Here is a 12,679-nt window from a genome sequence, read left to right on the forward strand (position 1 = left end):
CAAGCTTCCCTAGAAGGGCATATTACAAGTGTCTATAACTTATTTAATCATCCTCCTCTGTCAGACATTTGGTCCAAAATTTCTCATTACACATAGCACTGCATATATCTTATTCTTTGGGAGAGTTTCTTAAAACCAAAACGATCTTTTCTGACTCTTAGAAATCTGACTAAATTGCTCTCTAGAAAGGCTGCAGCAAATGCACACACCATCAGTAGATACGAAGGTTTTTTTCATCTGATTCCTGCAAGATTATTGGGGTATTTTTTTTTTTGAGTTGTTTAGGGATCAGGGTGTATTTGTGTTCTCTTTAAATTTGCACCTAATTTATCGTTTAGTCATAGAGAAAGAGGAAAATTAAAAGTTGTATGTAACTCCGGTCCTCAGAAATAAATACAGTTAACCCTTCTGTGTGTTTCTTTCCACGTCTTTTCCCGTAGATTACACATTCAGGATTTTTTTCCCCTCAAGAATGGAATTAGTATATACGTCATCCTCTGTTGTTAACTGCTTCTTTTTTTCCAAACAAGTATATTATGGATATCTTTCAGTTTCAAAAACTACTAACTTAGGGCATCAACAGCTGAATTGTATGCTAATGTACAGACATATAAAATTTCCTTGGCATAACTTAGTCATATCACCAGGCATTTTTCCACAAGACTGTTGTAAACCTTTCAAATAGAAATACAAGGTCAAAAAATTTGCATTTTTAAGAGACATATTATCCTCCTGGAAGGTTGTACAGCTTTTCCTTTCCACCAGCTGCACATGAGGATTCCTGTTCCCTAGTCTTTACCCACATGGGAATTTCTGAAAAAAATCTTCACCAATTTGATAAGGAGACAGCAGTAATCTCATTAGCTTCCATTGCATGTCTTTAATTATGACTGATTGAACTTTTTTTACATATGCTTTTTGGGCCATGGCATTTCTTTGGGAAATTGCCCAGTTATGTCATTTGTTCATTTTTTTTAATTGCTGTTTCTTACAGATTTGAGACTACTTTATATTACGAATATTTGTTTACCATTTGTATATGAACATACGTTTTCCTGCTTATTATTTGCCTTTTTCCTTTATTTTGTTGGTTATTAAGGTACAGACATTGTTATTAATGCAATTAAATTCATCTTTTCTTTGTGCTGTCTTTGTTTCTACACTTAAGAAACACCTGCTTCCCAAAGATCATGCTGATAATTACACTTCCTTCTAGGATTTTAATGAACTTGTTTTCATACATAAATCTTTAATCCATCCAGAATCATGAATGGTGTGAAACAAAGCATGGAAATAGACCTTTATTTTTTCCCAAGAATTTAGTTCATGTCTTTCATTTCACTTCTAGATATTTGCAATCTCTATGAATCCCAGCATAATTTTAAATGACAGCATTAAAAAAGTACTTCAGTTTGAATAGACTTTTCTTTATCTTAATGAAATAATGATGGATATATAAAAAGTCTACATCCACTTAATTCCTGTTTGTTATGATAATATAGAAACATCAGCCCAAATTCTCAACTAATTTCTAGGAGAAAATTGGCTTAATAAATTATAGGCTGTCCATACAATAAATTTTGCCACCATTAAGAATTATATTGTGGAAGAATATTTAATCATAAGGGACAATATTCATGACATATTGTTAACTTTATTTAATGGACATGCGGGTGATTGAACCCGGGACCTTGCACATGCTAAGCACATGCTGTACCACTGAGCTATACCCACCACACTGTAATTTTTAATTAAAGAATATTATTATACTAATTTGCATTTAGAATAGACAAGTTTTTAAATGTGTATGTCTAGAGAAACTGGAAGAAGTGAGGATTTAGGTGGCTATTTCTTACTGCTGGGATAATTTTTATTTTCTACCTTGTGATTTTTCTGCACCCTCCAAATTTCTTACCATGCACACATACAGCTTTTGTAACCAAAATATTCATATCTATATAAAGTAAAATATTCTAAGAAATTATCATTTGATTACTTAAAGCTTTTTTTAAAGGAGTCTTTACACTGAAATGAGTTTTGGATTTGGTCAAGTGCTTTTTTTCAGCCATCTATTTAGGGGTTGTGTGGTTTTTCTCATTTGCTTCTTGATTTTGACTTCTTGATCTGATATATTAATAGGTTTCCTAAAAAATAAACCAAGCTTGTCATCTTAGAAGAAGCTTCACCTAATTATCCCAGACTAACTTAATCCTGAGAGGCCTCTGAGTTTCCTCCTCCAGAAGTAAGAGAGAAAGCCACGACCTCCAATAATTTATTTTATCCTTTGACATCAGTTTATGCTTTTACCAATGGTTTTTTTTAACATGTGTTTCATATCACTTAATCCTGTGACAAATGTAGGCCAGGTAAGATAATCTTATTTAACGAAAGAAGAAAGAGGGGTCCAGGAAGAATTAAATAATTACATGGCCAGATGGTAGAAGAACCAGGAAAAGAACACGAGGTCACCTGTTACCCCTCGCGGAAGTGAGCCTCGCTGAGCTCCCCTTTCTGCTGACTTGGGAAGGCCAATACGCTATAGCCATCGTCCTCACTCTCTGCAGATGGGAAGATTTCCTGCCTTGGCTATGAATGCACCAGGACCCCCAGCTGAGCCAGTAACTGCTTGGTTCTGATAGAGTCCAGGTTGTTCACAAAGCGAAGGAAGTCTGGCTGCCATGCACAGGACGCTGGGCTAGAACAGTCAGTGGTGGGGTCTCTGGCCCCTCTCAGCCTCTGCAGGGACTGACGCTCACAGCCCTCGGGTGGAGGGTCTGGTTAATGCTGCTGATGCGTCACAGAGCCTTGAGGCTGCCCTTACTGAGAACTGTCTTCTCCCACCGTGACCTTCTCATTGCTTTACAGACCCTGCCATCCACCTCTAATATCCCTACCCTTCTGGGGGCTTTCTTTCTGGCTCCAGAAGATTCTAGAATCTGCCTTCCCTAACAAGTTCCTTCTGGCCAAGCCCACACTTTCACCTCCAAGGATGTGAGCTCTAGAGAGGGTTTCCAGTCAACCTGGTTGCCTTGAGACATACAGGTTCCACCTGGGGTCTCAGGGTAACTGTTAATAGCACCCTGTTTCACTCTCAGGCACCGTGATGGCCATGAGCAATCAACGAGGCAGGAAGAAAGGAGCCAGGCCCCAGATTTAGGATCAAAGCCCTCTCTAGCCCCATCTACTGCATCAGGAAATCCTGTTTACTGTACTTTCAAAGTCTGTCAGGAAACTAATCATTTTCCTTCAGCCCACAACTCCCACTGAGATTCTAAACATTATAACCTCTCATCTAAATTACCTTTATGCCTCTTCCCTGGATTTATTTTTGAGCATGGTAGCCAGAGCCATCTTTTTTACAACATAACCTAAGAATGTCCGCTTTCTGCTGAAAACATTGTAGTGCCTCCCATCTCTCTCAATGTAAACACTCAAGTCCTTACAATGGCCTGCAATGTCCTTTGCAGTTTGCATCCTGATCCCCTGCTCTCCCCTCTCTGACCTTATCCCCTCTGATTCTCTCATTCCCTAATCCTGCTGCCCCCATAGTGACTTCCTTGCTATTTCTCACATGTCAGACATGCTCTGCCTCAGGGCCTTTGCACTGGCTGTCCCATCTGCTTGGTGTGCCCTTTCCCCAGAGATCCACCTGGCTAATTGCTTCCCCCCTTTCATCTTTGCTCAAATGTCACCCTCTTCATGAGGTCATTCTGATCGCCCTTCTTGAAGTTGTACCAACTCCCCCCACAAACACTTGACCCCCCCAGCCCATTCTATGTTTTTTCCTCATAGAACTAGTCATTTTCTACCACATCACATACCTTTCTTATTTACTATGTTTATTTTCTGTCTCCCCCCACCCCTCAACATCTTTTAAATTGCACATGGCAGGGACTTTTAAACTGTTTTACTCACTGGGTTATTTCAAGGACCCAGAACAGTGTCTGGCACAGAGTAGATGCTCAATAAATACTGACTAAACAGACAAAGAGATGAAAGCCCCAAATCAATTTCCTTGAACCTGAATCCACTCTCCCTGAGCCCATAGGCTCGGAATCCCCATCAAGACCATGTTACCAGCCTTGACTTAGAGCTGCTTTTGGGAAACACCACAGGGCCCATCTTGGGGCTCCGGGGAGGGGGACTTCCCTGTCATCTCTGCAACTCGGTGTCTAGGAAATGGCGAGAAGGAGACAGCCAAGTTCTCTCAGAAGGACAGGGGTCTGGTCCTAGTAGGAAAGCCCCTGTGAGTTTACAGCGATCTCCGGGGCTCCACCTCCTCCCGAACCTGGGAGGGTTCAGCCCTGGAAAGGGGGCAAATGGCCGGGCAGGTACCTGATGCTTCACGTCCTCTTCGTCCTTGTAGTAGTAGAGCTGCTGCGCCCTCAGCACGAAGTACCTCTGCTGCCAGTTCTTGACGATGGACCTCTGCTTCTTCAGCCAGCCCATCTTGAGGGGTCTTTCCAGCGGGTTGGGGGTGGACGTGGGGTGAAAGGCCGCCATCTGCTCGCCGGTCATCACGCTCCTTGACCGAGCTGTGGAGAGGGACAGACAGGCGGGCTGACCGGCCGGGGACGCGAGCCGTGTGCGGGGAGGGGCCGAGAAGCGCTGGGCCCCAGCCAGGCCGGGCTCGGGGGTCCCGATGTGCGGCGGGGGGGGATGCCGCGGGACCCGGCGGGCCGGCCGAGGGAGCTGCTCGCAACAGCGCCGGCCCAGGGGCCCAACACCCCCGCAGTCGGCCCGGCGGCTGGAGTCGGCCCCCTCGTTCTGCAAAGCCCGAGATTGGCTGGAGCCTTCTGAAGAGGAAGTGGCCGCAGCATCTGACAAAAGGTGCTTCCTTTTTCCTGCGTGGGAGTCAATATCTGACAAGAGGGGAGAAAAGAATGCCTCTGCCCTCAGGGTTCAGGCGGAGCCCCACGCAGCTGCAGAAGCTGCCGGGCTTGCTCCTCAGAAGGGCGGCTGCTGTCCACCCCCCCCCCCCCCCCGCCTCGCTGTCCCATACAGCCCTGCCCCCGCAGAGCCGCCCCCCGAGTCCCCGGCCCCTGTCCACGCAGCCAGCGCGCAGGATGTTGGCACCTCCTGAATCTTCCTGCCCAGCGTCATCAGGCGCTCTCTGTCCCCCGCCCCCTGAGAGTGTTTACAGCCCTTTCTGCTGGACCAAAAGCCTTCCTGTAGCTGCCTTCCTATGACCTTTACAGTCAGACTGTCCCTCCTTTGAGGCTGACAGCACTGAAGCATTTGAAGGGCAAACAAATCTGCCAATGGGACACAGAAGCAGAATTTGAATCCAGACCCGTCAACCCACTGCATGGAAGAGGTGGCTTTTGTTTTCACACAAGAGCTCTGCCTGTCATCGGATTAGGTCCAGGTGTCTGCAGCTTGTCTCCATGGAGACTCCCACCGAGAACAACTCTCTCCTTTTCTCCCCTCCACTCTCTAGTCTCATCTCACCCAGGAGAGGCCGGTTCTTTCTTTCCTGACTCTTTGACCCTGGGTACGTTACGCAACTTCTCCGAGCCTCCGTTTCCTCACTTGTGAAACTGGGAGAATCACAGCCCCCATTCTACAGAACTGTAGTGGAGTAAACAAAGTAGCATGTATAAACCACTGAGCACAGTCCCTGCTCCAAGGGCAGCAAATGTGACTCATTGTTTTATCAGCAGATGACTTGACTTCCTGCTGCGAGGATAGCGATCATCTCTGAGAACCTCCTAAACTTCCCTCTTGGTTTCAAAATGCTGCTCCGGCAGCAGGCTTTCTCTCTTCCTTCATCCCAGGCACCAGTGCCTTGAATCAACAACTTCTCCCATTGCTTTTGCTTCCATCCTTTCTATCTCCTTCTGGATCTGTGGTTTTCAAGCCTTACTTACGTTCACGATACGGTTACAAAACCCAGAATTTTATTGAGCATTACAAAGTCTTTCTTCCACTGACTCTGATTGTATCCAGAGTTATCACCCTATTTACATGCGTCGTCCTGTATTGCTGGAGAGGACTGTGCCCTAACGAGACTCCCTTGATCCTCACAGACCCTCATTCCCAGGTGCCAGCTTGCAGTCACCCCTCACCTCTCACCAGGGACTGGAGAAGTCATAGATTGTACCCCAGGGCACAAGACATACTTAATTCAACCTCCTATTGGACAGACATGCTAAGAGTGAAAAGTAACTTGACATTTTGATGATGATTTAGCAGTGAGCTTGCAAAGGGTTTGCTTTATATCAACTGGCACGCCGGTTAAGAATGTTATCTTTGATCTCGCTCCTCGGTTCACTGCTATCTTCAAGGTTGTCCATCTGTCACTCAAAGAACAGCCACTATGGGGGCTGATCACTGACTCTCAGACTGCTTACATGATCTGAAGGAACCATAGGAGGGTTTGGGCAGGAAGACAGTGGGGAGGAAGGAATTGGAATAAGTGTATACATCTCTGGGTCTCTCTAGGTCAGGGATTGTAACATGGAAGAAGGGCTCGGATTTGTACTAGAAAGAGGGTAAACAGTAGGCAGAGATGAGAAGAATGGGTCACACGCAGAAGTTTTGAAGAAGACAGAAGAGTGAGGGATGCTGGCAGCTGCAGGGGCGTCTCCCCCATCTCGGTAGCCTCTGCGTAGCCCAGCCCAGTGGGACTTCTGTGAGCATCCAGGTGAAGCAGCATCAGACTTGGGAGGGAGGACCCCCCTCCTAGCAAGTGCATGGTGAGGAGGCTTCACACGGTTCCTAGGGTGATGCCACCAAAGGCAGCCAGGACAGGAGACAGGGAGAGCAGGCAGGTGTCACAGGGTGACTATAAGGACTCAGCGCCCCCTGCCCCCAACCCAGGCTTCCCCCAGAGACCCACAGAAGCCGTAGACTGAAGAGAAGTAGCTCAGCACAGAAGAACTGAGCAGCTGGGACGCTAGTCTGTGGTCAGCTCTGGCAAAATTTGTTATGCTCTGTAGTGGCAAAACAACAATGACAAAAAGAAACATGCAAACCCCCAAAACTCCCCCTAGAAGAATCTGGGCACTGCAGAATGGCCTGGCAGAGGTGGGAGCAGATCTGAGAATCAGATGCTCTCAGCCTGGGCCAAGAGGGGTCTTGATGTCCCTGTGACGAGACAATCCCTTTGTCTGTACGCATACGGTCGAGGCCTTGGCTAAGCATCTTGTATGTTTCAGAAAGGACCCCATTTCCCCACGCAGCCACTGTATGCATGATGTGACTGTGGGCACTGGGCCATGCGTGCGGAGGGCTCCGTACAAACTCCGCACTGCTGGAACCCGGCCCCAGCACTGGGGCGACGACAGCTGAGCTGGGGCTCAGATGAGACAGGGGAGCCACCTCCCACTTCAGTCTTGCTCATCAGCCAGCCCTGTCATAAGATGATTCAGGTCTCAGGGAAGAGAGTCTGAGTTGGACCCTGAGTTGGACTTGGTTTCGACTAACTTTCCTGCTGAGTTCCTTGGAATGGTCTCTCTTCCCTGTGGGTGTGACTCGTTCCCGGATAAAGTAAACAAAGAAATCTGTTGCTATTAATGGAGCTGTTTCTCCTACTGAAATCACGACGGTAAGCCTGGCCTCTGAGCCAGCCAGCGCACACCGGGTGCGCACGCTCCCAGCCCTCGGGAAGGCGGTCGGAGCCAGGCTGCGGGCTGCAGAGGGGGCTGCGGGCAGACCGGGGAGGCCAAGCGGGAGGTCGGAGGACAGTGGCTCAGAGTTTGTAGCACACTCTGGGGAAGTGGGAGACTCACACTCATTCCAGCAGACAGAGGAAGGACGAGCCCCTAGCACTGCACTGTCCAAAATAGCAGCCACCTGCCGTGAGTGGCTTTGTCTGTGACAATGAATTACAATAAGTCAATTTCAGTGCCTCCGTCCCACCAGCCACCTTTCAAGTGCTCGGCAGCCCACGTGGCTCATGGCCACAGTAATGGACAACATGGAAAGAGAGTATTTCCATCATCACAGAAAGTTCTAGTGGGCAGCACTTCCCGGAACCTGAGTGTTATCTTCACGAAGCACGAGACGCAATGGGTCACAAAGGTGGGCGTAGCATTTCGTCAGAGAAATCAAGTTGGAGGACCCAGATTAAAAGTAGCTTCAGAGAAGTTAGACTTTGATCTGAGAGGTAATAGGGAGCCATCTCATGTACCTAAGCAAGGAAGGTCCACGAGAAAATACAGACAAGTGAAGCGACTGAACTGCATTGGCTGCGTCTTAGTCTGCAGGTGAGGGAAGTCACTGGAAAGAAAAGGAGAGACGTGGAAGATGGGCCACGTTCACAGGGATGCTGTTTCTGCAGCAGAAGTTAGCAAGTGAGAGCAAGAAACAATTGAAGGAGGAAGTAATGAACAGAGAAGTCAGCCGGGCAGGTGTCATCACTTCCTTCTCCTCATCTTCTTATCTTCTGACCCCTCAACCCCCCAAATAATTAATCACAAAATCTTCTGAGATATTTCTTCCCTCTGCTCTCAGCTCTGCATCAGTTTAGATTCGATTTTAGACGCTCTGCCTGTGTGGGTAAGATGGGGACAGTTGATTCAAACCGAACAGCTACTGCAGACATCTTCTCGCCATGTTTATCTGAGCAGTGCGTTAGTCTGGGAACCGTGTTTAAACAGATTTGAAAAGGGAGCAGAATTTACACGGCTTCACCCCCAGAAACCCTCTCCTGAGCTACACACCCTTCTCTCCAACTGTCTGCGTCTACCTCCGTGGGAATCTCACGTGTTGCTAGCTAAACTTACCACCTTCCTCCTCCTCACATCCCACCATTCCCCAGCCTTGTACAACATACACACCCAAGCCTGCTCTAGTCCACTCATCCCCACGGAGTGCTGTGTGTGACCTCCTCCGAGCCGACTAGCGAAGCCAGAAAGCTGCCCCATTCCCACAGTCATCACAGTCAAAGTCTTTTTCTCTCTGATCCAGCCCTCCTCACTACCCCAACATGGTCTGGGGGGCCCTTCTGTCCTCTCCCTGGCTTCCTGCCATATTTCCCTGTCTCCCTCCACCAGTCTCACTTCTAGCCCATTGATGGCTTATTGGCTTGGTCCTTTCGAAACACAAATCCGATCATGTTACTTACCTCCTAAAAGCCTTCAATGACCCTCCAACATCTTCGTCCTAAAAGATGAAGGCTAAGCTCCCTCCCACGGGGTTTAGGGTCCTTTGGGAGTTTTCCACTACATTTCCTGCTCTTTCTCTGTCCCCACCCTGCACTTCATCCAAGACAACATGCTCTTCCCTCCGCTGGAATATTCTCCCCACCAACCCCAGTCCACCCCCAGTTCAACCTCTTTGAAAGTTCTTGTTCGTCCTTCAAGACTTCAGGCCACATCTTCCATGACAAGCCTTCTCAGTCCAGCTGGACTGAGTCACTCCCTGGGCTCTGTTCCCTCTTAACCGGGACCACGTGTCCTTCAAGCCACTTGTCATCCTGTCTGGTCCTTTTTCCTACCCTGTCTTCCCTCTCCACTTAAACGCTAAGAAGACAGCGGCTGTGCCTTCCTGCTTGGCCTTGTTCGTCCACGTACCCCCAGCCCCGAACACAGGGCCTGATGGAGAGTAGGCGGGGTGAGGTAGCGGAGGGCCCAGGCTTCTCATGCGCACCCTGGGGGAGTCATGTCCGTCCCTGGGGGTCAGTCTCCTCCTTGCGAAACTGATAATAACACATACCTTGTGGGGAGGCCGGACCATGAGGATGAATAGTGGTCAGTGGACAGGCCCCAGGCAACGTTTGCTTCTTAAAACATGGGCGTTAAATGGAGGCTGTTATTATTAGCGTTGTTATCATAGTATGGATATGGTTATAGCTCACAGACTGGGGAAACCGGTCACAAAGCATGGAAGGGAGTCAGAAAACATGGTGGGTTGGGACAGGCAGGGAAGCCCTGTTCTGGGCGTGATGAGAAGATGAGGGTGGGGTGAGAACTTTCGAGGTCCCCAGAGTTCTGGTTTTGACAGGTAAGGACTGTGGGTTAAGAAAGAGGTTATGGGAAGAGAAGAGGCACAAATGAAAGCCAGGACATGAGACTCTCAGACCTGGAAAGTAACGAAATAGATGTTTGGAAACCAGAGACAAGCCGGAGCCCAGAGGAGACCAGCACTGAGAAACATTTTTAACTCAAGGCACTGGAGAACATCTCAGATACAAGAGCATCTCAGTTCCCTTGGGACTCCACAGAGAACTTGCACTAGGTGTAAGCATGGAAGAAAGGAAATGCAAGAAATTCTATTATCCTCAAGAATTTGGCGATGGAGCAGGGGCTGCTGCCTGAAAGGGAAATGAAAGGAGAGAGGCTGTCATCTTGTGCTAAGCGAAGGTCCAGGGCCAGTTCTGGCCTGTCTCACAGCCTCAGAACAGGAACTGTCCTCAGGGAGCAGACCGCACTCTGGGATGGATGGATACAGCCACTCACCATGGTAACAGCTTCATGAGAGGAGCACCGGCTGGGTTTCAGCCCTACTCACCCTTTCTGCCAAAACTTAACCAGTGCACACTTACACAAACTTAGGTGTTCTGTCAAAGGGTTTAGGGATCTAAAGCACCATTCAAAAGCAAGAGGTCCTTTTTAGGAAATGCAAGTCAAAACCACAATGAGATATCACCTCACACCTCTCAGAATGGCTATCATCAGAAAGACCATAAATAACAAATGTTGGTGAGGACACGGAGAAAAGGGAATCCTTGTACATCGTTGGTGGGAGTGTAAATTGTTTCAGCCCCTATAGAAAACAGTATGGAGGTTTCTCTAAGACACTAAAAATAAAACTACCATATGATCCAGCAATTCCACCCTGGATATATATCGAAATACAAAAACAAAAGCAAAAACAAAAACCTCAAAACACTGATTCAAAAAGATACATGCACTCCAATGTTCACAGCAGCACTATTTACAATAGCCAAGACATGGAAACAACCTAAATGTCCATCAACAGAGGACTAGATAAAGAAGATGTGGTGTAAATATACCATGGAATATTACTCAGCCATAAAAAATAATGAAATAATGCCATTTGCAGCAACATGGATGGACTTGGAGGGCACTATGCTAAGTGAAATAAATCAGACAAAGACAAATACTGTATGATGTCACTTTTATGTGAAATCTGAAAAATACAACAAACCAGTGAATTTAACAGAAGAGAAGCAGACTCACAGATATAGAGAACAAACTAGTGGTTACCTGGTAGGGAGAGAGAAGGGGAGAGGGGTAATATAGGGGTGGGGGGTGGGAGGTACACACTGTTGGGTGTAAGACAGGCTCAAGGATGTCTTGTACAACACAAGGAATACAGCCAATATTTTGTAATAACTGTAAATGGAGTGTAACCTTTAATACTTGCACAAATTTTTTTAAATTTAAAAAATAAAATAAATCCTTTTTCAAGAAGTGTTTGAGTTTCTGACCTCAGTATTCTCTCCCAGAAAGGGATATTTGGCTACGTAGATGAGCAGAAGTCCCATGGCCTCAGGAATAAATATCTTTGTGTTTTTATTGCATGTCAGCGGGTTATAAGATGCTGGAGCCATGGAGAGGTTCTTGAGGGCAAGGACCATGCCTTACTCATTTCAGTACCTTGAGGACCCTTACCGTGTCTGCCTCAGAAAAATTAATTGGAAGGAACAAAGAGAAAGAAAATGTATATGTGTGTTGTGTGTGTGTGTGTATGATATGGATAGAAAATAATGCTGAATAAAGTTCAAACAGAAGACTCCTAGGATGGGTTCTTTTTAACAAAGAACCTTAACAAACTCTCAGCTTTCCCTTATATTCTTTTTAAAAAATTATTTGTTTTTTTTAACTGAAGTATCACCAGTTTACAATGTTGTGTCAATTTCTGGTGTACAGCATAATGTTTCAGTCATATCTGTACATACATATATTCCTTTTTATATTCTTTTTCATAATAGGTTACTATAAGATATCGAATATAGTTCCCTGTGCTGTACAGAAGAAACTTGTTGTTTATCTATTTTATGTATAGTAGTCACTATCTGCAAATCCCAAACTCCCAATTTATCTCTCCCCCCCTTTCTCCCACCTGGTAACCATAAGTGTGTTTTCTATGTCTGTGAGTCTGGTTCTGTTTTGTAAATAAGTTCATTTATACCTTTTAAAAAATGTTCCACATCTAAGTGATCTCATATGGTATTTTTCTTTCTCTGTCTGGCTTACTTCACTTAGAATGACATTCTCCAGTTCCATCCATGTTGCTGCAAATTGCATTATTTTAATATTTTTATGGCTGAGTAGTATTTCATTGTGTAAATATACCACACTTCTTTATCCAGTCATTTGTCGATGGACATTCAGGTAGTTTCCATGTCTTGGCCGTTGTAAATAGTGCTGCTGTGAACATTGGGGTGCATGTATCTTTTTGAATTAGAGTTCCTTCTAGATATATGCCCAGGAGCGGGACTGCTGGATCATATGGTAAGTCTGTTTTTAGTTTTTTAAGGAATCTCCATACTGTTTTCCATAATGGTTGTATACATTTTTTTCACCAATCTAACCACACCTCCTAGAAGTTCATTTGGCCAATTGAAGGTCCTCAATAAATGTTTCTTAACTGAGTAAAATAAATAGTTCAGCGAGATATGTGAGTCACCATCAGGCATCTGATATTCACAGCAAACGGTGGATTTACCCCTTGGTGGCATTTCTAGATACGTTCACTTGTGCCTACT

At 46.1% G+C, this 12,679-nt stretch overlaps 1 protein-coding gene across 4 annotated transcripts in view; it reads right to left on the bottom strand.

Moving 5' to 3' along the window:
* ARHGAP25 (Rho GTPase activating protein 25) overlaps positions 1 to 12,679 on the bottom strand; it is an 85,900-nt gene that overhangs the window by 40,555 nt on the left and 32,666 nt on the right. For 3 of the 4 annotated variants that reach the window (XM_010979899.2, XM_064494432.1, XM_010979900.3), the window contains exon 2: positions 4,336 to 4,535. The exons of the other annotated variant lie outside the window; for it this stretch is intronic. In XM_010979899.2, the coding sequence (XP_010978201.1) occupies positions 4,336 to 4,535 (200 nt within the window). The remainder of the gene's footprint in view (positions 1 to 4,335; positions 4,536 to 12,679) is intronic. 4 annotated transcript variants of the gene reach the window in all.

The sequence above is a fragment of the Camelus dromedarius genome, chromosome 15, assembly GCF_036321535.1.
Source record: "Camelus dromedarius isolate mCamDro1 chromosome 15, mCamDro1.pat, whole genome shotgun sequence".
Taxonomy (NCBI): Eukaryota; Metazoa; Chordata; class Mammalia; order Artiodactyla; family Camelidae; genus Camelus; species Camelus dromedarius.